Source organism: Panulirus ornatus, chromosome 17, assembly GCF_036320965.1.
Source record: "Panulirus ornatus isolate Po-2019 chromosome 17, ASM3632096v1, whole genome shotgun sequence".
NCBI lineage: Eukaryota > Metazoa > Arthropoda > Malacostraca > Decapoda > Palinuridae > Panulirus > Panulirus ornatus.
The window spans coordinates 52,077,794-52,102,914 of NC_092240.1; the positions used below are offsets into that span (position 1 = coordinate 52,077,794).

Here is a 25,121-nt window from a genome sequence, read left to right on the forward strand (position 1 = left end):
TTAAATGTTGATTATTTCTTCTTTTAAAAGTTATATCAGAGAATATTTGGCTAATATACACAAAATTTTGAGTATATAAACATTCTAAATGTGTCACTTACCCCCAATATTTCCATCACAATCGGTCAGTATATAATACCTACCATGGACTGCCCCTTTTGGAAATATTTAATATTTTTCTTTAGCGCATCCCCAGCTATGTTATGGTATGACAATTTTCATACAATATACTAATTAGCTCACCAAAGTACACATCTTAAGGAAAATGACTAAGGATATAAAATAATTTTTTATCTTCTAAAATCTACTGTCTACTGATGAAGTTCTACAAATGTAGTAAATATATACAATGTCAATTCAAATGCCTCAACTACATATCAACAACTGGCCATTAACCATGATCATATCACTGGTGATTTACACACATCCATGATTTCTTATCATATTCTAGTAAGTATGCGACATACTGAACATAACCAGAATGGAACTTTCCAGCTGTAAGATGCTCCAAATGGAATATTGCTTTGGTATCACCTGTTTACAATTAAAGGTAACTTAATGCCTTCAGAAATGCAAAACTACATTTTGTAAACTATTGACATGGCATATGTGGAATCAATACAAATATTTCACTGAATATAAAGATCTCTTCAAGGATGTAGTTTTTACACAACACCTACAAATTGTACATTATCCGAGTTTGAGAATATAATCACCAGACCTTAATAAAGTTAAAATGAGTAGTAATTATTCATTCCTTCAGCTGAAACCCAAAATGAGTCCTGCTGCATGAGTTAATGGCAGCTGATATACAAATACTTTAAAACACCTAACCTTCAAAAACATAAAAAAATATTTCTCTTCCTACTGCTACACACAGCATCAGTGATCCTTATCATCTGAATTTTCAATTTGAAAAATATAACACCTACAAATCAAACAACGTAATATTACGAATAACACCATGAATCTACTGAGCTAAATACTTCTCTACAATTGTATTTCAAATACAGTAGTTGGCATTTCTTATGCTGATAACTCTGACCAGACTGTACTGTATTTAACAAAAATAAGTTATAATGCAAGCCCCATTTTCCTAACCTCATATAAATTAATCTCTCTATCAGTGTATATTTAATAATACAAATAATAGATCTCCAGTCCGAATCCCTTGGGACCAAGCAGTGTTCAAATTATAAGATTCTTTTGGATTCCACACAACAATCTTTCTTGTGGGCCCCAAATAAGGTCTGAGCATTTCACAATGCAAAAAGTAGTGTTTTTCTATTCCTGACATGGTTTATATGCAGTTTGTATTTAATGTAGCTGTTGTATGAAAGATTAAAAAAAAATGATATATTTCATTCATTCAAAATTCTTCCTTGTGCTTCTAACTAGTGAAGCAAATTATGGTAACGTTTAGTGACTACATAAAAGATGAAACACTGGAGGTGGCATCATAAATAGCTTTGGTTTAGGCAACAGGAAAGGCAGGAGGTAAATCTAGCAATTTATCTTTTACTAACTTTGAAAAATTGTCCAAAGCAGCCTTTTCATTAGTAAACATTTTCTTACCACTTGCTTTCAAGTAGTGAATGTCATGGTACAATTTAAACCTTTGCAAGCACCCATGCATATACTTATAAGGTTCACTGATTTCATCTCTTGATGAAAATGCTTAAAATTCTTACACAAAAGTGGCCAAGAAACAGATTAGGCTTCACTGTGACATCACTCAACCTATATATGTGGGGAAGCAAGGAGAAAAGACACTAACTTGGGACAGGAAGGGGAAATGTACAAACAGCACATGGCTGGCTCACTGTGCTGCCCCAACTATCCCTCTCAAATAAGTTTACTGAGGTTGGCCAATTTAGCTCTGCATATAGTTTCTGCACTTACTAATATCCTTATTTTAATCAGTCTTATTAATATAATCTAAACTGCTCTTTGACATTACATATAGTCAAGTTACCAACATAACACTTCCTCAAGTTGGCCACAGACTCATCCTTATCTCTGAACTTTATAATGGTAAATGTTACATGCTTCCTCTTTACACCACTACACTCAGCACTATCACTTGGATGCCACTACAGATATCTCCTGCTATACAGTTTTTCACGTATATGCTGTCTGTGAAAAAATCAAGAATAATGAAGAATGAAAAAATGGTTCAGAAAATTTTGAAATTGCAGCAATAATTGGTGATCACCTTAACAAGTGAGTGTCTGCTTGTTAGTGATGGCGTTCCCCAAGTTAAGCAAACCAACACACATGGCTATACAGTGGTTATACCATCTACTTCTATATCTTGAAATATTACATATGACCTCAAACTTCCTACTACTAAGAGTGGAGAGTGTCCAAATGAATCTTGTACTTCTCACATGAAAAGCAAAATTTTTTTTTGCCTCCTACTACACATAAAACATTATTGTGTATAAGAATAAAAAAAATCTTTTTTTGATTATGTAAACCATTTCTAGTTAAGATAACACTTTATTCACCAGAGGGGCTAGTCATAATTATGCAATACCTTTCATAAATTTTTGATGTGATTAGGTGTACAAAATGCTATTAAAACTATTATTTTGTCTTATGAATTAAGAGTTCAACATAGCTGGTTTAGGAAAAACACATCATGTACCAGACTTGCCAATCCTAAGTATGGGCAGCATGGTCAGGGATAGGCCAGTGAGTGGCACTGGCTGCTACATGGTAGTCAGTGGTAAAGATGAAGAAAGTCCCTAGGAAAGGAATGCAACCATCTACTGTAGTCACTAGTGGGTTACTGAGGCCTTTAGGCAGCAGCTACAGTGACTCATTCCTTGTCTGAGATGCAATCTATGGCAAACCAAAAGAGCCTAAAATGTGTGCAGTATATAACTTGTGCTGGGAAAGAACACAGGTTCATGTGAGGACAACAGTAATGTACTAAACCTGCTTCAACTGAGAACAAGAGCACTACAAGGGATACCTAGATTGTATGGTATGACATATTTATTTATTTATTTTGCTTTGTCGCTCTCTCCCGCATTTGCGAGGTAGACATATTTCTTGATATTTTATTCATACCATATTTTATGTGAAAATGAAGAGAAATCTCCCCTAAGAGGGAAGGATCCTATCATCCCATTTGCCCTGTTGTGAAATTTGTATAATTTTTTTCTTCGCTGAGGATGCACTGTACAGGCATGCCTCTCCAATGTATAGCAGGGGAAAACTGTATATGGGCAAAATCCACAAAATAAGGATGCACCGTACAGGCATGCCTCTCCAATGCATAGCAGGGGAAAACTGTATATGGGCAAAATCCACGAAATAACAATGTAATAAAAAGCACAGTGCACAACTGCCTTGAATACAAACTGGAAGAACATTGACAAAACAGTAATGAGGGCTTTGACAATAATAAAGTAGGGTGACCTTCAGAAAGTCATGTGCAACTTTACTGAAAATCTTAAATGTATGAGTAGTTGAATTTTTGATGTTGTTGGACTATGGATATTCGGACTGGAAATATGCGACTGTAATAATCAGTACCTGTACTTCAACAATAATATTAATAATAAAGTTTAAAGTAATAATAATAATTTTTCATTAATAATAATAATAATAACAATAATAATAATAATAATATACCTGCTTCCCTTTTCCTACCTCATTGAGGTAGTGCCAGAAACGAATTAGCCTTTGAGCAAAATTCCTCACCTGGTTCCATCCTCTGATCTCCATTCTAGAATGAAAAGTTAAAATTCCTTGCACCTGCCACTTCAGGTAAACTTCATCATCATGCAGGAACTTTGTTGGTAGTATTGTTTCTTTCCTATTCCTAAGGACAAAGGAGAGATGATAATACTAACAACAATAATGCCCTTATCATCATTATCACTGTTTCCATTATTATCATAATTACTATTATTATTACAACTAGCTGTTTACCAATTCTATCAGCCAGGACAGATGGGCCCACCTTTGGTGGGCAGGTGTGCCTTTGCCATACATTTCAAGGGGGATTGGGGGATGGGTGCTGGGACACCCCCACCCATATGTCACTTGAGGGGGTGCCACAGAAGTCTTTGTGATACATTTATATGGAAAGAGAGATACACAGATACTGACATATACATACACAGTAGATCCCTTATAATAAGAACACTATTATCATAATCATTATCACTATTATCATTATTATTATTGACAGTAGACATACTGATTGGACTCAGTCATTCATGGAAGATTCCATTATAGCAAAAGTAGATTATCACATAAGGGTTTCTTCTTAAGCCTACAATTTTCCTAATCATGGTTCTCTGCTTTTGATCTTGCCCTCTCAAATGCCTCGGTGCCGTACCGAAAAAAGTCAAACATCCAGTATCTGTTCACTCACAACTATGTTTCAACCTCCTATAGTGCCAATAGGTTACACAGGCTTTAATCTCAAGGCAGTTAAAATGACATGCTGGGTCTTTTGGGAAATGTTGGGAGGTTTACACCCAAATGTATGAACATGAAAAGTGACTTCAGCATATGCTGAACCCTCTTTAAGAGCCAAACTTGTGGATGTAAAAAATGGCACATATGATATAAAATGTGTTTAAATATAACTATATTAGTTGAAATAAACACATTTATGTTAATCAGACAATGAACATGAACATTTTAACAATATCAAATACACCACTTCTCAATACACACTAAATTTCTTGGTGAATTCCTTGAACTTTCAAGTTTAGAAATTCAAGAGTACCACAAAAGATTATACATCACTATTGGCTACTCCTAATTCATTATGATACACACAACCAACAGTCATTCATGAGGACCACGTCTCAAAAATTTTCTGTTCTTCTTGTACCTACCTTATATTCACACATTTAAAGCAATAAATAAATAATATAAAATAATGCTTATTTCATGAAAGATAAGGCCTGGATAAAACCTATGAACTGGTTACCCATAACTTTCCTATATCACCTACTTACAAATAACTACAGTAAAAATACAAGGACATATGGAAAAAAAAAATCTATCTACCTATAGAATAACTTCATGTTCTTAAACTACAGAACATAAAGCTATCCAAAATTTATGGCCACAAGACTTTTAGAAATAACTGGCTAATAGATTGTACTTGAAGAAATATTTATCACTTTCACTGGTACAACATTTAGGCAACATTTGGTCGAAACAATTAAACCAATATTTCAACTATCTACAAGAAGAAAGACACACAGGCTTTGCAAATCTTACCAAAAGCTATTATAATAAAACAAATTCAATATAGTACATCCTTAGAGGATATATCTTCTTGGGTAATATTATGGAATACAGTCTTGGTATCTGTTACTGGTTAAAAATCTGTAGTGACAATCAAATTCAGTTCAATTGAAATAGTCTACTCATTTTAAAGTTACTGGTCTAATCTATTACTTCGCCTAAGCTGTGGATTTTTTCTCCTGCGGTGTACTTTCACTTGCGCTTCATCTTCATCATCACTGTCCTCGTCCTCTGGGTGCTCAGCGTCACAGTTTTGCGGGGCAGGGACTGAATATATGAAGCTACTTTGGAGTCTGTTTCTGTGTCTTCATCCAAAGAGTCAACCTGAGAGATGGACGAGAAAGAGAACTAAGTTTTGAAGGATATAATATTTCTTTACTGCAAGCAACACCCTATGAGCATCTGAGAGAGCACTTGCTGGCATGGGAAGTTAAACGCGGTTCTACCCACAAAATAGGGTATACCCATGAGGGGATCATCCCCAATGACAATCATAAACCACAAGTCTGACTGATGCCTGCTCACTGCTGGTATGGCAATGTATCACAAATAGCTTTATATTACAAACATTAGCAAGATAAACATAGGAAAAATATTATTATTCAAGAGAATAAGAAGCATACTCACAGAGAAAGCAAACATATTTGAGTCTAAACTTGACCAGAGTGAAGATTCATCCTCACCAACTTGAAACCAATTAAAGACTGAGAGCATGGATGGCTGTGGTGGTGGAATGCATCAGCATGGGGGTACAGCATTAGATGATAACCAGTGTTCTGAGTAGTTTTGTCACATCTCCCTTTGTGCGCATTAAGTATGACTGAGGCATTATTTGTTGAGCATTCATCTATCCTGTCAATGTTAGCCATATGGCTTTGACATCTTTATAGGAGAAATACATGGGGTGAAGGACAGGGGAGAGCTTTGCTCAAAAATACCATTTTTGAGCTGCATCATGATATAGCCGTAGTGCACAGTGTGACTTACCACTGCTATTTTTGAAGAATGGTCCCACAAAGTTTTTGTGCCAGTAGTCACCAGGTTCCCACGAAGCAAGGCAGGGCATCCTCAGAGATGAGGTCAGGGCATTAATCATCCTGGATAATGCTTCTGCCCATCCTTCACTGAAGGAGTTAGCGAGTTAGTGTGGTCGCATTCACAGTATTTTTCTCCTACCTACTTTAACTAGTGTGATCTAGCCCATGGATCACAAAGTAATGAAAAAGCCCAAGTGCTGATACAAGTGGAAGCTCATGAAGGCAAGCCTTATAACTGACTACAGTGGAGAGGAAGATATCAAAGTAGAGTGTAAACTGACAGACATTAAGTGTCCAAGCTGAAGGTTGCAGTCATACAACTAGCCAAAGTATGGCACAAGTCCCCAGAATCTGACACAAACTTTACCAAAAAACATTTCCTTCAACAAGGCGAAGAGCATTCCTATCTAAACATAAGGCTAAGAATAGGTAGAAACTTTGATATGTTAATAAGTACACTTCTAGGGTAAAGGCTAAGTAGCGGTATCAGAATATCATTTTCTATCAATCTATATCTCTAATGCACGTTCCTTCCGGGAACTCCCTTTGAGGGGTTGGCCATGGCAAAAGACTCTCCACTTATCCCTGTCCTTACATGCCTCTTTTACATACATCTTTGCATGCATTCTTCCCTCATTTCTCTCCCTTCAGTGCTATTTTCCCATGTCACAGGTGGTCTCCCTCTCACAACAATCCCATTAATTGTACTATCATACACTCTCCTACAATGTAAACTCCTAATCTTGCATTCTTTCCACATGCCTAAGCCACCTCAGAGTATTACACTTCACTCACTCTACCACTTCGCAATAAATTCCCTGAAAATACCAAATCTCTCATACAACCAATCATTACTTTCTTCATTCCATCTAGTCACAGTACAAGCTCCTCTCAAATAATTCATTTCCATAACTTGGATTCTTGACCTCTGTGACAAATCTCATGTCCATGTTTTGGCTGCACCTCCGTCCTTCATTATTCTTTTATAGGACCTCATGACTTTTCTACCCTATACTGCTCTCTCACTTACCTCTCTTTCCATATCACCAAATTTACCCAAAATAGCTCCAATACTTAAACTTTGTCAACTCTTCCAGTCTGTCTCATCCATATCTATAACACAGTTTAGTAGTTTCTTTTCTCACTCTATAGGGCTTTGCAAAATTTATACTTTCACTCTGTTTCCATTTCCCTACTTTTACTCACACCATCTTTTTTACTTTTACGAGCATTTACCTTCAATTGCTTAAGCTTACATATATCATAAAACACTCTTACTTCCTTCTGTAACTCCTATTCACTCTCAGCAAACAAAACAGGATTATCCACAAACGCTTGTCACTAGCCACCATACCTTACTAACAAATTCCATCTCCACACCACTTTTCCCTAGCATTAATTCCTGGTCTGTTATCACTCCATCCATGTACACTGCCTTTCAATAAAGTACTCGCGAGTGGGCCTACAATAATCATATTTATGCAAATTTACTCCACATATTATAGTGTTGGTGTCTGCCAGTGAAGTTGGCACTCTCTTATGAAAAGAGGAAGAGCATTCCATATTATGCTTGTGTTATTTTGCTGTTTCCTTCTGTTGCTACACTGTTCTTGTAATCATCAACTCTGGTTGATCTGGTTCTCCATGGCACCATTCATCTGAGTTTCTTTTGATGATTTAAATACTTATATCAGAAGAATTCCCTATTCATATGTAAATAAATAAGTCTCTTAATCTTTCTTGCAGGACATTTTTGTATATTTGTTTGGTACCTTTTAAGTACATTCCCAGGAGCAATTTCATGTTTCATTATTCTGTTTCTTCTTAGATTTGAAACTTTTTTGCCAATGAATGTGGTTTATGTTATCATCATTTAAAGGTGCATGCTGCCAAGCACAAATTCTTAAATGTAATTCCCTTTTTTCAAAATAGTAGAATTCCAGCTCATTCAGCTTTTCTTGGTAGTTCAGGCATTCCATCTCCTTAATTTTACTTGTAAAGTAGTTATAAATCCATTCTAGAAGAGCTATTTTTCATTTCAGTTTGTTTAGCTGGAGAACATAACAATGTAACATTTAAGTTTGCTTCTTTTATATTGACTGAATATTTCTATCATGAACTTTATTATTGAAAGTACATTATTATCCCACTCATTAATTGACTTGATAGTACTATCAGGGCCTGAAAATTCAGAAGAGCAAGAGGCATGCATTGCCAATGGAATGCATAAGGGTATAAAAGGTGATCCAGGAATTGTTTTTGGGCTTAGCTGTAGATGGCTGGCTCTAGTATTGGTACATTACATGTGACAGCTAAAGAGCATGTGTGCAAATGAGCTGTGGTTCATTTGTTCCTAATGTTATCTTAAAAAAAAAGTGTTTGTGTGTGATTACTATTCGTATTTCATTGGAAACAGTTTTACACGTTTGCCCTGTCTTCTCAACCTTGTATATATATGTACCATATCTTTACTCCTATGTATGTATGCACACACACACATACACACACCCTAGCCTGTGCCGGATACCCATTCTATCAATCAGCCCTAAGAGGAGGATGAAAAGCTGGGTGGACTGTGGAACAGCATTTAACCAGGAATTAAACCTATGTGGGTAGGATCTCTGGCAGCCCATGCATGTGTAAAGGTCAGTAGCGGTAAATGCTACACCACACTGGTGTGTGTGTGTGTGAGTGGGGAAGGGGGTCGTGTTAATAACCAGTGCTGGCATGAATCCATACACTTAATATCTATACCCTGAAACACTATGCGGTCCTTGTTGGCCATGGTGCTTTAAGGTGGGATGATGTATTCTTTGACCCTTGATGCAATAAACTGTATAAAGATGAATTACAACCCGACAAATGAAAATGGGGATGATGCTAATACAGAAATGATATAGAAAATGATTGATGTAATCTTGATAAGGATGAAGATATAATTGCAAAGGCCCAACTTAAGACCATGGCTGTTCTTTATACTGAGTGCAAAAACCTCAATAATCAGTTCTGACATATATCAAACATGCCATGTGCGAGCACATATACTAGTAAAAAGTGTAGTAGCTCATCTAATACAACCTCTGAAGCAATGTAACCTTCAAGCATTAAGTGGGTGACATGAGTCACATAGGGAATAATGTGATGTCATGTAGAAGCAGGTGCAGTGGCAGCTCAACCTACCCAAGCAATCACTACGCTCCCTGGCTGTGTCATAACATAACACATCCACAAAGAATTAAGACCTTTAACAAGTAACTGTAACTTGATTCATCTCATGCAAATGGGAATGGAGTTAAAATAATCAGACAGAAAGATATTAGTTGATCAATTAACAATGAGGACTGTAGTATAAACTTCAACAAAACTATGATCTTTATCATATTAAAGGTAAAGACTGCACTTACCATTTTGACTTGGCGTTTGCGTTGCCACCTGTGGTGTGTTACACATAAGTAAACACACATCACTGACACTCCTGCTTGAACTAGCACCCACAAAATTATATTGCGGATCTGGGTATGCTGGAAAATATCTGCTCCAAACTTGATACAAATCAGACATTCAATGCACATACAAACCCCATAAACCCAGCACTGTGTTCCTACACGCTTACATCTGGGATCTGTCACATAGCTGTAGTACTGCCTGTAGAAAGAGAAAACAAATTTTATTCAAAAGCAAGAAATCAAATTAGAAGAATAACACTTAGTAAAAAATCTACAATTATTTCATTTCAATGATAAGTACAATAATAAGAGTTTAATAATAAGGATAATTTGTAAAATTTTTTTTTTCCCAAAAGAAGGAACAGAGGGGGCCAGGTGAGGATATTCCAAAAAAGGCCCAGTCCTCTGTTCTTAACGCTACCTCACTAACGTGGGAAATGGCGAATAGTTTAAAAGAAAGAAAGAAATTTGTAAAAATTACCAATCTACAAATATTCCACAATATCTTCCAAACTAATTGTGTAAGATAAGAATTTTCTTAACCTACCACATTCCAACTGACATTCACTTTAAAAAAAAATCAAAATAAAATGCCAAACTACCATGTTTCAATATTTTCCAACTAAGAAAAACACATTTCCCTTTTACTCGAACAAGAAATACAAAAATTATCACACATCCTTCTATACCTGAGCAAATGTTATTAGGAGGGACATTTACAACATGAATTGGTTTGTAAAGAAAGTGAAGAGGAATAACATGAGAAATGTGGAGAAGTAAATGCCTTAGAGAGTGATTTTTAGATGGATTACAGAAAAAGGAGAGAGGCTTGCACGGAAGGTCTCCCCACTGACCTCATGCTCGTAAAGAAATTATTCAACAACTGCACCTAAACTTCTCTTTATGTAATCCTGGGGTACTGGAGGACTTCAGCTATAGATGACAGGTAAAGAACTAAAATGTGCCTTACAAAAATATACCTCCAACACTCCTCTTACACATTCCAGCCATTTGATGTCCGCACACTTATTCATAGTGAAAAGTGTAGTATTTCTATATATGTACATGTGTATATGTCTGTGTATATATGTATATGAATGTATATATTATCCCTGGGGACAGGGGAGAAAGAATACTTCCCACGTATTCCCTGCGTGTCGTAGAAGGCGACTAAAAGGGAAGGGAGCGGGGGCTGGAAATCCTCCCCCCCCCTTTTTTTTTTTTTTCAAAAGAAGGAACAGAGAAGGGGGCCAGGTGAGGGTATTCCCTCAAAGGCCCAGTCCTCTGTTCTTAACGCTACCTCGCTATCGCGGGAAATGGCGAATAGTATGAAAAAAAAAAAAAAAAAAAATGTATGTATATATGCTGATATGCATATATATATATATATATATATATATATATATATATATATATATATATATATATATATATATATGTATATGTGCATGTATGGGCATTTATATATACATATATATGTGCATATGAGTGGATGGGCCATTCTTCATCCGTTTCCTGGTGCTACCTCACTAACTTGGAAAACGGCAATCAAGTATAATAACTATAAATAAACAAATATATATGTTATTCACCACCAATGCCATGTCTGTGCATAAAATAAGAGTACATATGAGATAAAAGTGTACATGAAATAAGACTAGTGTATTCAATACAAAAGTATTTCTTCATTCTATTATTGACAACTACATAATCTAAATGAGTATTATGAAATGTGATGCAGCATGAAGGTAAGGAATGAATTTATTAGTCACTAATGAAAAGTACATTTACATTTACAGGAACACAATAAATGAGTTTGAAGTCTGGTCATCTAGCTTAAAAAGAACAAGAAAAAAAAAATTCTTGATACAGGAAATATACTAACCTTATTGTTGGGGCAGACATAGCTCCAAGCAAAAAGATTCTCATAAAAACAAGTGGATGACTTGGAGGCATCTCAAAAATGTGCTTCAGAAAAAAGGTGTTAAGTTCAGATAGTTGCCAGAATATCACTAGCTGTGAGACAGCCAAGAAGCGCATGTATGTGCAGGCAGGATCTAGCCATCTCATGGCTGTCCAGGATTCTGGAGTAAACTGAAGGACAGCACGCTTCAATTTGCCAGTTGTTGTTTGAATATCCCTGAGAGAAAGTAAGTAATCAAATATCGAAAATAAGTAATCAAATATCATTCAAGTTAATGCAAAAACTTAAAGGAAATCATCTGAATTTGTAAATTAACTGCATGTCCATCTATAAAACACAAAAATAAAGTATACCTTAACTGCATTTCTGTGCTTTCATTGTTTATATCTTTATGCAAAGCAAAATCAATGACATGGGCAAGGATCTGAATGCATGTGACCAAATTAGCAACAACTAGAGTGGTAAATCTTACCTATTTTCATCTAATAAACCATCACTTACTATCCAGCAAAGTGGCTATTTATTTTCCTCCAACAACCCTATTCTTTCAATTTCCAAATTACAACCCTATGAGTCACATACTCTCATCCTCTGCTCTTCAATCTCCCTTTCCTATTTTCACCTTACTGATACACACCCTCTTAATTAGTATTTCTTGTTCTGTTCTTTCCAGATGCCTAAACTGAGTCTGTATTCTATTCTCCAATTTCACAATTATTCCTTTCTTTACTCCATATCTGTTTGAAATATAAGTTTTCAATTGTCAATTTTCTTACTCCTCAACCTGATCTTGGGCAATCAGTGCCCACAGGTTGCAGTCTTTCTGTCATTCAATTACTGCAAAAACATTTCACTCCCATGCACTAATGATGGGTTAACTATACCTGTTGACAAGCCCTGCCACACTGGCAAACTAGCATCTGTTACCTCTGAAGCCTTCTTCAGACTGACGCTTTGTTTCTCTAATAACTGGCATCATTTCCCCACCTTCTCTAGGGATGCACCCAAGACTCAAACTGATTAAAATTTTCCAAACAATGCCAGCTTGTCCTTCATTCAATTTCAACTTCCTCTCTTCACACACATTTGTAAATTCCCTCATAATGTCCAAAAGTTCCTTTTCTATCTCGTTCATTAATACAGTATAAGCTGGATATAGATACACTTCCACTTCTGTCTCTTGTTCTTCCACAGAGCACATGCTGTTAAAGCACTGAGGCTCCAATTTTTCTAGAATTTTAGTACTTCAGAATGGTCGTAAGAATCATTATGCTAAGTTAACAAATCATTATTTCTTATTTTCATGATTGCATAAGAACAAACCACTATTACCTCAGTCGTCTCCAAAGCTGGCTCTAAAACCTAAGAGTGAATAAAAACCAAATATCCTAGATGAAAGGTACCACATTATACTGGAAACACATTAGAACTGTAAAATAAAAACTACAAGTAAATAAGGACTTGTTGATCAGAATTTGGAGGCTATGTGGTCAGAGCCATGATCAGATGATTATTTCACTTGACAACAATAACTGTAATCATGAAAGTAACTAAAATATGAGAACCGCTTAGATCCAGAGAGAAAATTAACAATTAATATGATGATCTGTGGCATTTCCTAAGGAGGCAGTCTTTAAGCCTGCCAGCATATAAACATTAAAGGTTTAGCCTTAGGTTAAAGTTATCATAATCACAAAACCCCAGAACCATTTTATGAAGTCCCAGGAATTTTGAGACTGGATTCCACACAGATGCTTTGGAGCAAGAAGTTCCTCATTGAAACAATACTCCTTTCTGTCTACTGACAATGATATGGAACTGTAAAAGATAACTTATTGTTCACCTCATTACCACCTGTAGGTACTGTTCTGTTACATCAAGTTAAAATGAGAATTGATTATATCTGCCACTGCTTCCATCCAACTAATGACAGTGGCCCACTAAACCAACATCAAATCAAACTGGCCACTCAGTGGTCAATGCCACTGCCAATTAAATACAAACTAACAATTAAAACTTAAGTTTCTTCAGTAAGCACTATCATTAAATGACTTATATCAAAACCAAAAGAAAGATAAGTTTTTAATAAAAATGTATATATCACATCTGTTTCCCCAACACAGAATCATTAAACTGTTGCATTCATACCCAGCAATCGATAATACAAAATGTATACATCAGGTATTATCTGCACAAATACAAATAGTGTACCAATGACAGGCAATAATTAAACAACTGGGTGTCTGCTGTATGATCCAAAGTTACAATGAGAAAGCAAGTATTTTACACACAAACACACACATATATATACCTACTTGATACTTTCCCAATTGTAGTAACGCATTTCCATTAAGTGGCAAATCTGCATTCCACACCAAATACCCAATCCATTGCAGAGAAGCACATCTAGAATGACGGCATCCCACCAACATTCAATGAAGTTTGGCAGCAGATGTGAAAATGCGATCTGCGAGGTAGAATTCATATTTAAGACATCTTTCTGATAAACTCAAATTTGAAACCATTTTGCCTCCATGCATGGCAATTTTTCAAATAAAATTCTTCGTAAGTACCAAGACCTATCAATACTCTTTACTGTGTGACTACATTTCGAGTTTCTATTCCAAAAATACTTAAGTATGTTACAACCTTTCAACATCTCTCGCTTCATTTTAAAGGACAGGTGTATCATCCCTCAAGTTATCTCACTCAGGTTAACACTGACATTCACTTTCCCTCCCTTTACTGCAGGCATTAATATCATGAAGCTTTGCTCCATTCTAATATATCTTTGCTCAAACATACATCAGCCTCCAATTCTCTCTGAGTACAAAATTAGTATTTGCAGCTATAGCTTCTCGATTCCTGATGAGTTTTTTCTCTTCTTTCTATTTCTGTTTTCCTATAAATAGAGACTTTGCCTATAAAACCTGATGCCCTTACAAACAATAATTTCAGATGTCTTAGAAACATCTATATCATTTTCATTCACCCGAACTTTAACCTTGTTTCAGTAATGCTTTGTAAACACTTATGAATCATATCAAAGCAACCGCAAACCCCAAAAAGGCTTTGAGGCAACATCACATCAGTCATTAAGTCAGTCACAAACCCCTATACACCTCAAAAACCCTAAGTGGTGTTACACAAAATAGGCTACCCAGTCATTCAGTTTGCTACATTTCAAAAAAGGTGTTCATGGCAATAAATCATCTAAACACATCGTACAGTTTCTTGTTTGCCCCACAATTCTCTCTTACATACTTTGTTAGAAGCACACACTCTTAAAAAAATAAGCACAAGAGGCTGGTACAGATGTTGCATTTTCAGGGAGGCCTAAATAGACTTTTGGTGGACTGAATTCTACTTCAGATGATGGGAACCGAGGACACATGTCAGAGGAGACTTTCCTAAGAGGGTTATTGTCATAAACAGTATACTGCTGGGCTTGATCTTAGAACCAGTGTTTTCACTGATCCATGTAAATGACATGCCAAAAGGATTGGATCTATAACTTAATTAATTTGGGGGCAATGCAAAAGGCTATCTAAAGAGTAAGAAATTATTAGGATTACTTCAAGTTAAAAAGGGACTTAGACAAGCATCTAAAGTGGTCTGATATTTGGTTGATGATCTTCAACCCAAAAATATGCATTATAATGAAGGTGGAACATAGTGCAGGAAGGCCTTTATGTGACTATAACCTAGCATGTAACAAACTACAAAAATCTGTGAAAAATACCTGGAGATTGATACTATATCAAAATACTGCCAGTACAACATGTAGGATGAAGTGCTGAGGAGGCAAACTGTGTGATAGTTAACATTATCACTGCATTTAAATGAACAGACAAGGATTTGCTCAGTAGGCAGTCTAAAAAGTTGTATAAAACCTAAATTTGAATAAGTTCCTCAGAGTATGGTCACTTCATTTAAAGAAACATAAAGAGGTATCATACTAAAAAAAGTCCAGATGAAGGCAACAAAGATGATACCTGAAATAAGACTGCTGGAGTACAAGGAGTCACAAATTTCCCCATGAAAAAGAGAAAAATTGGAGGAAACCTAACCACACCCTTCTATTTCTTCAATAAATTTGACAATGCTGACAGTCAAAAGTTCTCTGAAAGAAGCAAAGCCAAAGCATACCAAGGTCAAAGCAAAAAATTATTTTTCTTTTTAGAAAAGATGGAGGTCTTTAGTTAAGGAGACTCTGGTGCCATAGCCACCCCTTTGAGGGAGTTCCAATTGGAACAGGCTTCAAAGATATAGATAGGTATATAGAAAATGTAAAGAAGTACTTTAACAGTCCTAGAGTTGTGAATGATGGGAATATCCAAAGTGATGAAACTCTAAATGCAGATATTATAATATGCAGAGGTTTATATAACAATAAAGAAGTTCACAAAATGCAATATATAAGGCATTATGAATAACAATGACAAGTGCAACAAAGATAAATTTCATGAAACAAGTTCAAAGTTTTGAGACTGTAAATACCAATGCATAACACTGACAAAAACTGATAGATTTTGATAAATTTGGTTTCATTTTGAAGTTATTTCATTACAGAGTATAAGAATTAGACAGGAAAAAGGATAATGCATTTCAAATAGTATGCATAATAAAAAGAATGATAAAGGAGAAAGGATAATATGCTGGCACCCTGGTTGGTTGGTAAAAATCACTGCAAGTTGGCCAGGGTTCATAGGAAGCCAAAAGTTATTCATTCAATGTCATAATTCTGTAGTATGGCACTCAAAACCTCTTATTTCCCTATATCTCTTTAATAAATAATTTTTCCACACAAGATGCTTATATTCTAATAGCCTAACTCCATTTCCAAAACCAGTTTGTGGGTCTTGAGAGTTCAAAATAGCTGATGAAATTGTAGCCAGTAAGGGATTCCCTTTTTCCTCCGTTATTTACTAAGCTCATCATTTCACTTGATGAAGAGGCTCCTGAATCTTTATCGCTACCCTTGTAAATGGTATCAAAAAAGCTTCTACAACCATCAGATATACCATCGCAACATCTACTTATTGGTAATTTCTTTAGTTTATCAAGCAACACAACATTCACAAGATTTATCTGATAAATTAAGGCATTCTGATGACACAACCGACATTGGCATAGTGCAGATTATAGGCAAAGGCAGCACCTCCAAGGATGATAGTAAACAGCAGCTTGGCATGTTATGAAAAATAAAAAGAAAAGAAAGCAAGAATCTAGTGCTATACATAGCAGACACTATCATGGTGGATGAAGAACTGACTGTCTCCTAGAGCTAACGAAAACCATGAATGGGTAATTTGGTATACATAAAAAAATCAGATTAGACAGAAAAGACTGATAATAGGTAAAAGAACTGTGGTGTTAATTTACTGATAAAAACAACAACAAAAACTCATTCATGAAAGCACTTTATGACAGAGGAGTCATACAGTGAGAATGGAACATCAGCCTTACTTGAAAAACTGATGTGTGCTGAGTGAAAAAAATATGGGGTGCTCATATTCATTTGGAAGCTGACTTTCGCTCAGAAAAGTAAGGAGTGCTCACATATGTTGAATATGAGAGTAAAGTGAGAGGCTGTTTGCACTTGATCTATCCCTTAAGAATATGAGTGAGTATTAACAATGTAATGGCTATAAAAAGATCTGAAGATAGTTGAGCTACTAACCTTATCCACAGTATATGATCAGAGGCATGCAATCTTACCTCAGTAATTTCCCACATGACAGAGATAGTCCACAAGATGCCATAATGCCGAACAAGTAGGGTCTTCATGGCCCATCCTGCAAAGTGTGCAAAGCAGAAGAAATCGATACTCTCCCACAGTCGCGCAAAGGTAAGGTCATCACACTTCTCCCCCCACTCACCCTGTTTGGAAGTGGGTAGGGGTTTGGTATAAAAAAAACGTGTTAAGGAGAGGTGTGACTCGGCATGCACAGTATACAGCCTTGGACACAAACTTCTCATGATTAAATACAAGGAGCAACTCAATACTGATAAAGAGGTTGCTTAGCATTAACAAATAAATGTAAAACTGAATATACAGTGCACACAAAACTCAGCATAATTAACAAATTCAATCGTTACACTCAATATATTATGCTATGGATCTGTGAATGCTCTAGTTCAGAAGCAATCATGGGTCTGCAGTCTTTTTGTGTCCAAACTATATAAACTGAAGGAACATAATAATGAAGCAAGTATAAAAGTCTTTTACTATACCTCATTACAATGCTCTATGATAACAATAAGGTCAGTTAGTAATAAATCATGTTTCATTATGTAACAATGCACCTACCTTATCCATGTCAATGGTGAAGTTTTTTAGCTCTGGGAAGAACCACTCAAACATGCTACGAACAGTCCTGTAGTCCTGGTAAAAACAGATGTAAGCAAAATGAATGAATTCAAATAAAATATTAATAGTCCCTATGAACAGGGAGGAAATTTCAAAAAGGGTTCATATTAATAGAGGCAACTAGGGAGTAAGTGCTGTAGTGAAGAACAAGATATTGAATATTGGGAGTTTCGAATTTTCGGAATGCTGGATTTGAGTTGCTTGAGTAAATTGGCCATAAACCTAGTATCAGTGCCACTGATTACTTAATTTCAAAAAAGCCCATTCTGCCTCACATTTCCATGTGAGTTCTTCATGACACTTCCTATCGTACCTGGAACAAAATGAAGAGCAGCAACAGCATGTACAGTATTGAAAGACCAAATACTATTCGCCAAACAGCAGGATGTGGTCGAGTAAAAGGACCATTTGGGAAGGCCATGATACTAATGATGAGAAAGAAGAAAACCATTGCTGCCAGTCCATATTGAATATTGGACTGGATGCTTTCATTTTCATCTCTGAAAGAACAGGCAGACCATTAAATAATGCTTGGGCATGTTTACAAAAAGTATTCATTGTACATCCTAAGTGTTGAAAATGACACTGAGAGGGTTGAAAGGGTTCAATGGGTGGGTGCAGTGTGGTGGATGAAAGTCTCTTTCTGTTGTTGTAAGTATTGCCTAGAGGCCGGGAACAGAAAGGAATGGTGTGAAACCAATGATCTTGTCTACTGGGTATGGGAAAGAGGACAGAGGACAAGATTCAGAAGTTTCAGAATATGATCATCTAACATTTTGTACAAGTATATTCCAAATAAATAGTTTGAATTATGAAAATATAGTGTCTTTCAATGTGTTACTAGATGTGACTGGACCTAGAGAAGGGGTAATGAAATTACAGATTGTGTAGAATATATGAGAAGTAGATTTGTAGACAACAAGTATACAAAAGTTGTTGTTACCATTAGTATGTAAGTTTAGTTGAACATGCACTTTGGGGATGAACATACAATGGTCAATTCCAGATCCTCTTCAAGATACTCAATAAAAATGCAGTTTACAGCAGGAAGTACACCCTTACATATGGATAGGCAAAAAAAGGAGACCAACTTTTTAAAAGACTAGTTATTCCAACAATAATTCAGTACAGGAGGAGGAAGAAATTTTAAAATTATGTGATCTTCTAAACTTGTTAAAAGTTGCAACAAAGATAATACAAACCTGAAAATATACTATGATACCAATGATTTAAGGGTTGTGCAGCTAAAATTCATTTCTAAATTTGGGTTTTATAATAACATTACAATAGGTACAGTGAATATGGTAAATTTAAAGTTCTCCTAGTTTTAATATATATACATACAAGCACGAATTACATGTCAACAATCAAAGAGAAAAGGAGACGAATTGGTTTGCTTAAGCATCACATAACAGACAGGGAAGACATCCTTTTACATGGTTCTGATTGATAGAGGAGAAAAGAACAGTAGATAAGATAGTCTCAGGTACACAGTTATGTAACTGATAATGGACGAGTAACAGTAATGACCTATAATGTGTGCAACAAACATGTCTGAGTTAATAAGAAAGAATGGAGCAAAAAGGACAGAAACAAACTAATATAATGAAGAACTGGAAAAATCCTTTACAAATAAAAATTAAGCATATCTGATGATATACAAAATAGGCTTCAGCTAACGTGTAAAATAAAGAGGATGAAAGAAAAGCAATGAAAAAGGTTCAAGATCAAAATCAAAATGGAAAGAAACAACAGAAAGAATTGACAAGGAAATAAATGTGCAGATGAGCACTGTGTTCAGTGAAAATTAAGGGACACTAACTGGTGGAACAACAATAATCAAAAGGTAATGGGATGTTAAGGGGGGGAATAAGAAGATATAAAATGTAATGTGATACTAAGATATAAAATGTAATGTGATACTACAATACAACATATAAAACCACCTGTAGGCAATATTCTCAGGTGAATCAAAAATATCGATATAGACACAGATGAAATCAAGGGTGTGAGACTCCTTGAAGGCAAAAAACATGGGACATTCATGAAGAAAATAAGAAAAAAAATCTAACAAGATATGGTTTTAGGAATTGGTCAAGAATATGGGGACAAGGAACACATGGAGCAATATGTGCAATGAAGAGCTATGAATTATAAAGAGGCTCTGTTGGCTGTATGACCAAAGAGTCTGGTCTCTAATAGTTGAAATGAGAAGGAATTAGGCTATGTGGAGTGTCATAATATGATACTGCAACTAAAGTAGTTTAACACATTATAAGAAAAGATGGGAATCTGTTAATCTGATATGAAATGGTGGAAAAATCTGGCAATGAAGAGCAAAGTGGTGAGAGCTTAGGCTATGTCAGGTATTAGTGTTATCATTAAACTGCTGTAAATATGTTAAATGCTCTCGATGATCTGACAAGCGACATGGATACTGAACCAAAGATCAAATGGAAATGATATGTGTACAAAAACAAAAAAATCTAAAAATGACATGAGTATATGACTAGGGAAGAAGATAAATTATTGATGAGAGGTGTTTTATATTAACTTTTTTTTATCTCAGAAAACTTTGAAAAAATGGCTTTGAGTATGAAAATCAAATACTGTATGATATCTTTTCCAGCAATTCAAATTCTTAATATAAAAAGCCCTAGAATCTCTCTTATGAGCTCCTGCAGCTCCAAGATTATGCTACAATTACTTACAGGGTAATACTGGACTCCTTTGGAGTGAAAAGTTCTTTGACAAAATAGCACCCCTTTTGTTAAGCAACAATGATACAACCTCGGTAAGGATATATTTTCAATTACAGTGAACCCTCATACAGGCAGAGGCTGGTAACTTCAAACATTCTATCCATACCCAAGGACTAAATTGGAGTTTCGAAGACAAACAGGTTAGCAGTTGAAACTTATCAAACAGCACTTGATTAGCAACATAAAACTTATCTACAGGTGTGTACAAATACCTACATATTTTATGATCACACAATGTTGTCTCTAGTGATTGTCTTTCCAGCTAAAACTGTCATGTAAAGGTTAATGCACCATGTACCTTAGCCTCTTCTTCCACACCTAGATTCAATTCAGCCTTTATGGTGTAGTCTGCTGCCATGTCTTCTCCCAGGTACTCGAAGCACTCTACTTTCTCCTCCAAGTCCTTCACATCTAAATACACTCAAACCAACCTATCTCACCTCCCTGCTGCATCTCATTACCTTAATCTTGTTCACATTTACTCTCACTTTCTCCTTTTCCACACTCTCCCTTACTAAATCAGCTTCTGGAGTCTGTCATTTGCAAACAGCAGTTGATCAACCAACCGAACCTTCTCCTCCAGCATACATTAGACCTGCTCCTTACTCCTGGATCTTTGCATTTATGTCCCTTGCTAATCCATCCATACAGCTATAACAGCCATGGTGACCTCATACATCCTTGACAGACCCATCTTCACTCGGAACCACTCATCTTCCTCCCTTGGCACAGACCCATCTTCACTTAGATACATTCATCCTCCTCCCTCTACAAAGATCTATCTTCACTTTGAACCAATCATTCTCCTCCCCTCATACCTCCACACATGCTTTATTATCCTAGTTAGAATTCCTAACTGTATTTAATAACTTTCTACCCATCCTGCACATCTGCTGCAACTTTTCCAAAGCATCTTTGTCAACTCTATCATAAATTTTCTCTAGGTCTATAAATGCCCCAGATAAGTCCCTTTTCCAAATATATCTTAAACAAATTCTTCCAAACAAACTTTTAGTTAACATCCCCTAGACCACTTCTGAATCCACAATGCTCCTCCTGGGCCAGAGGCTGTGCATGCCACCATCCCCTGAATCATGAATCTCCCATGCACCTTACTAAGTATGTTCAACAGACTTATACCTCTGTAATTTGAACATTCAGTTCTGTCCCCTCTGCCTTTATGCAAGAGCTCTATACATGTATTCTGCATATCCTGACTATCCAATCAACATCATCACTTCCTTTCTTAAGCAACTGAGATGCATTCTCATCCACCCCTGCTGTCTTTACAAATTCATCATGTGCAAAGTTCTTGAGAAGACTCTCAGTCATGTCTTCTTCACCCGATCAAAGTGCCTGTTACCACTTCCCCAACCACTTTCTTCTCTTCACACTATTCACCTTCTTCCAAAACATATTCCATATTCTCTCATAATCATCGTTACTCTCACACCATCTTTCATATGCCCTCCTTTTCAGCATGTATACATTTCTCTTGACCTCAATGATTTTACATAAATCAGTAAAGCAGGACTTTACTCATGTAGTGCTAACAGATTATTGTGTTTAAAGAATAGAATGAGCAGCAGAACATGATTTACAGCACCATGTTTTATGCTATGATATCAAATAAGGTGACAGTGCAACTGGATATGAAAATCCGGGAAAACGTGGGGTCAATTAATGTAAAAATGAGTGACAAGTAAGTAATCAACAGAAAGTATGAACTCCTCAGACAACCTACACTATCAGATCAGATCTATCTTCATTCTGACACTACAATACTTAAAGATTATGTTAATTTTACTATTCGCAAATCAATGGTTGGGTAAATCTTACTTTCTAAGATACATGAATGTGTTCTAAGGCATACTTCACCATGTGATGCCATACACCAAACAATGATATATTTCAAGTGTAATGCTGAAATATAGGTTTAATAACAACTACAACATGAAGTTCGGAGAAGTTTAAGTAGGTTCTGGTGATCCATGACAATTGGGTTATCTTACATTAAAAAGGACCATATATTCCCAGTTCTTCATAACCCTCACCATTACGGCATCACCTTATTCGATATAATACAATAAAAAGTTATTTCTCCAATTCAAGCTCCACCATTCCCTTTCTCTTCTTGTAACACTACACTACCACAGCTAAATAAAATCCCCAAATATGCAGTGCTATTTGTGTTACAAGGATAGATTGCCAATAAGTAAACAGAAATGAGCATAATGTAAATAGGAAAAATATAAATTCATGTAAAAATGGATTAAAAACTTAAGAAATCAACAAAATATATGAAAACCTCTCAACGGGAGACTGCATGGTGACACCACGAGCCCCTATTTGCCGACTGGTATGAGTATGATTCTTGGTAGATGGCGAGATGTTGAAACCATGAGTGTGTCCAGTACATTCCAACTATATCAATAATCATTTAGATAAATGTCAAATCCAAGTGAAAGTGAGTGTTCGGAGGTTCATTTGATTTATACAAATGCTTCACCTACTTCTATGTTACTACCATGCCCTTGATCTTCACAGCCCTTCCCACTAATGCCTTGCCTATCACAATATATATATATATATATATATATATATATATAATATATATATATATATATATATATATATATATTTTTTTTTTCATACTATTCGCTATTTCCCGCGATAGCGAGGTAGCGTTAAGAACAGAGGACTGGGCCTCTGAGGGAATATCCTCACCTGGCCCTCTTCTCTGTTCCTTCTTTTGGAAAAAAAAAAAAAAAATATATATATATATATATATATATATATATATATATACATATATATATATATATATATATATATATATATATATATATATATATATATATATATAAGATCACCCCAGTCAGGCTCCCTGGTCATAATTCCTTCTCCACAAATAATTCTACCATTCCATAAGAAATTTTACTAAAGGTGGAAAAAAAATATCTACCCCTTTTCCTTTAGTATGTCACTGTTTTCACCCCACACCGCCCCTGTGCTCAAGGGCTCCACCCACCTGATGGGGAAACCCCTCGTTACGTCCCCAAGGTCTATCACCTCCGCACCCCCTAAGTAATTTCTCTAACATTCTTACATAAGATTTTTATTTATCCAAAAGTCCGTTAACCTGATGGACCATCAGCCTTATAACATACCACTCACTCATACTCTCCTACGGTAGTGTAACTCTATAGTGTGACGTCCAAATGTTGCTGGAAGATGAGGCGAGTCACTGGCATGATCCCTGGGTACAAACCCACCACCACACCCCCCCCTGCACCACACACAAACTGACCTGGTAAACGCGAAATAAATCAAACCAGATATAATGACTATGAGCAAGGTGATGCTGTGCGGCTTATAGAAGAACTCCAGAGATATGTCGTCAACGGGTCGCTCATTAATAGATATGAAACGGTCGGAGGCGTCCGAGCCAGAGGAGTAGGTCCTCCTCCTCCCAGCCATGGTTGTTGTTTACAATCAACAATCAGGACACAAGTACGGACACACACCAGGAAAATACACATAATCTCTAATCAAATTATAACCTTTTCTCATTGGAAATAATATCTAATAATATATTCTAGAGTATTCAAATTTGATGGTTGGAATTAGTGGATTATCTACTTCTTTTACGATGAATGTTCTCCATGTTTCGTTCCCGATGGCTTTCCAGCGCTCGCGGGAAGCAGACGACCTTCAGCGACCACCAGCAGGAAATGCTTGCTTGAAGGCCACGCACCCAACACCCACCATTAAAAAAACCATATATACATACACAATAGTTTCCATTCAATACCGGGAACATGGGGCTTAAATCCAGAGGTGTGTACTGCGTATGATAATGGGGGACACAGGTCGAGGTAAATGTCACTTTACCATCGAGTAATGCTGGATTAGCAAGATTTTTCCATGTGACGAAGCGACCCATTGGCGCTTTAAGGGGAGACTTGTGAAGCTAAATCCTTTAATCTTATGCATTTGGCATTATACATACATTCCGGCTTCATTACCCTAGAGCAAGGGCAGGGCAAGTCATCTAGATTAATTCTACTGGAAGTAAAATATATCTTTATTTCAATAACAAGCCCTGATGACAGACGCCATATAATCGCAAGCAATTTTGATGAAGACTGGCGTCATTGTGGTGGCCATATTCACAATGAGGCAAATGGAGGCGGATGTCTCACGGCTTCCCCCACTTTACTGACGCCTAAAAATAGAATTCTACTTTATTATAAATATATTATCATTATTACTATTTTCATTATTATTATTATC

General features: G+C 36.1%; 1 protein-coding gene across 2 annotated transcripts; it reads right to left on the reverse strand.

Moving 5' to 3' along the window:
- Positions 1 to 278: 278 nt before the first annotated feature.
- Positions 279 to 24,323, reverse strand: Pss (phosphatidylserine synthase 1 homolog l(3)77CDf). Of its 2 annotated transcripts, none has more exons than XM_071672538.1 (8): positions 24,136 to 24,323; positions 18,377 to 18,563; positions 18,004 to 18,078; positions 17,412 to 17,573; positions 14,006 to 14,157; positions 11,652 to 11,906; positions 9,725 to 9,965; positions 279 to 5,607 (listed from the first exon to the last, which is right to left on the reverse strand). In XM_071672538.1, the coding sequence occupies exons 1-8, from the start codon at positions 24,303 to 24,305 to the stop codon at positions 5,476 to 5,478; spliced, it is 1,374 nt and encodes a 457-aa protein (XP_071528639.1). In that variant the 5' UTR covers positions 24,306 to 24,323; the 3' UTR covers positions 279 to 5,475. The 2 variants fall into 2 exon arrangements, with proteins under 2 accessions (XP_071528639.1, XP_071528638.1); XM_071672537.1 differs by having other exon boundaries at positions 279 to 5,631.
- Positions 24,324 to 25,121: the final 798 nt, after the last annotated feature.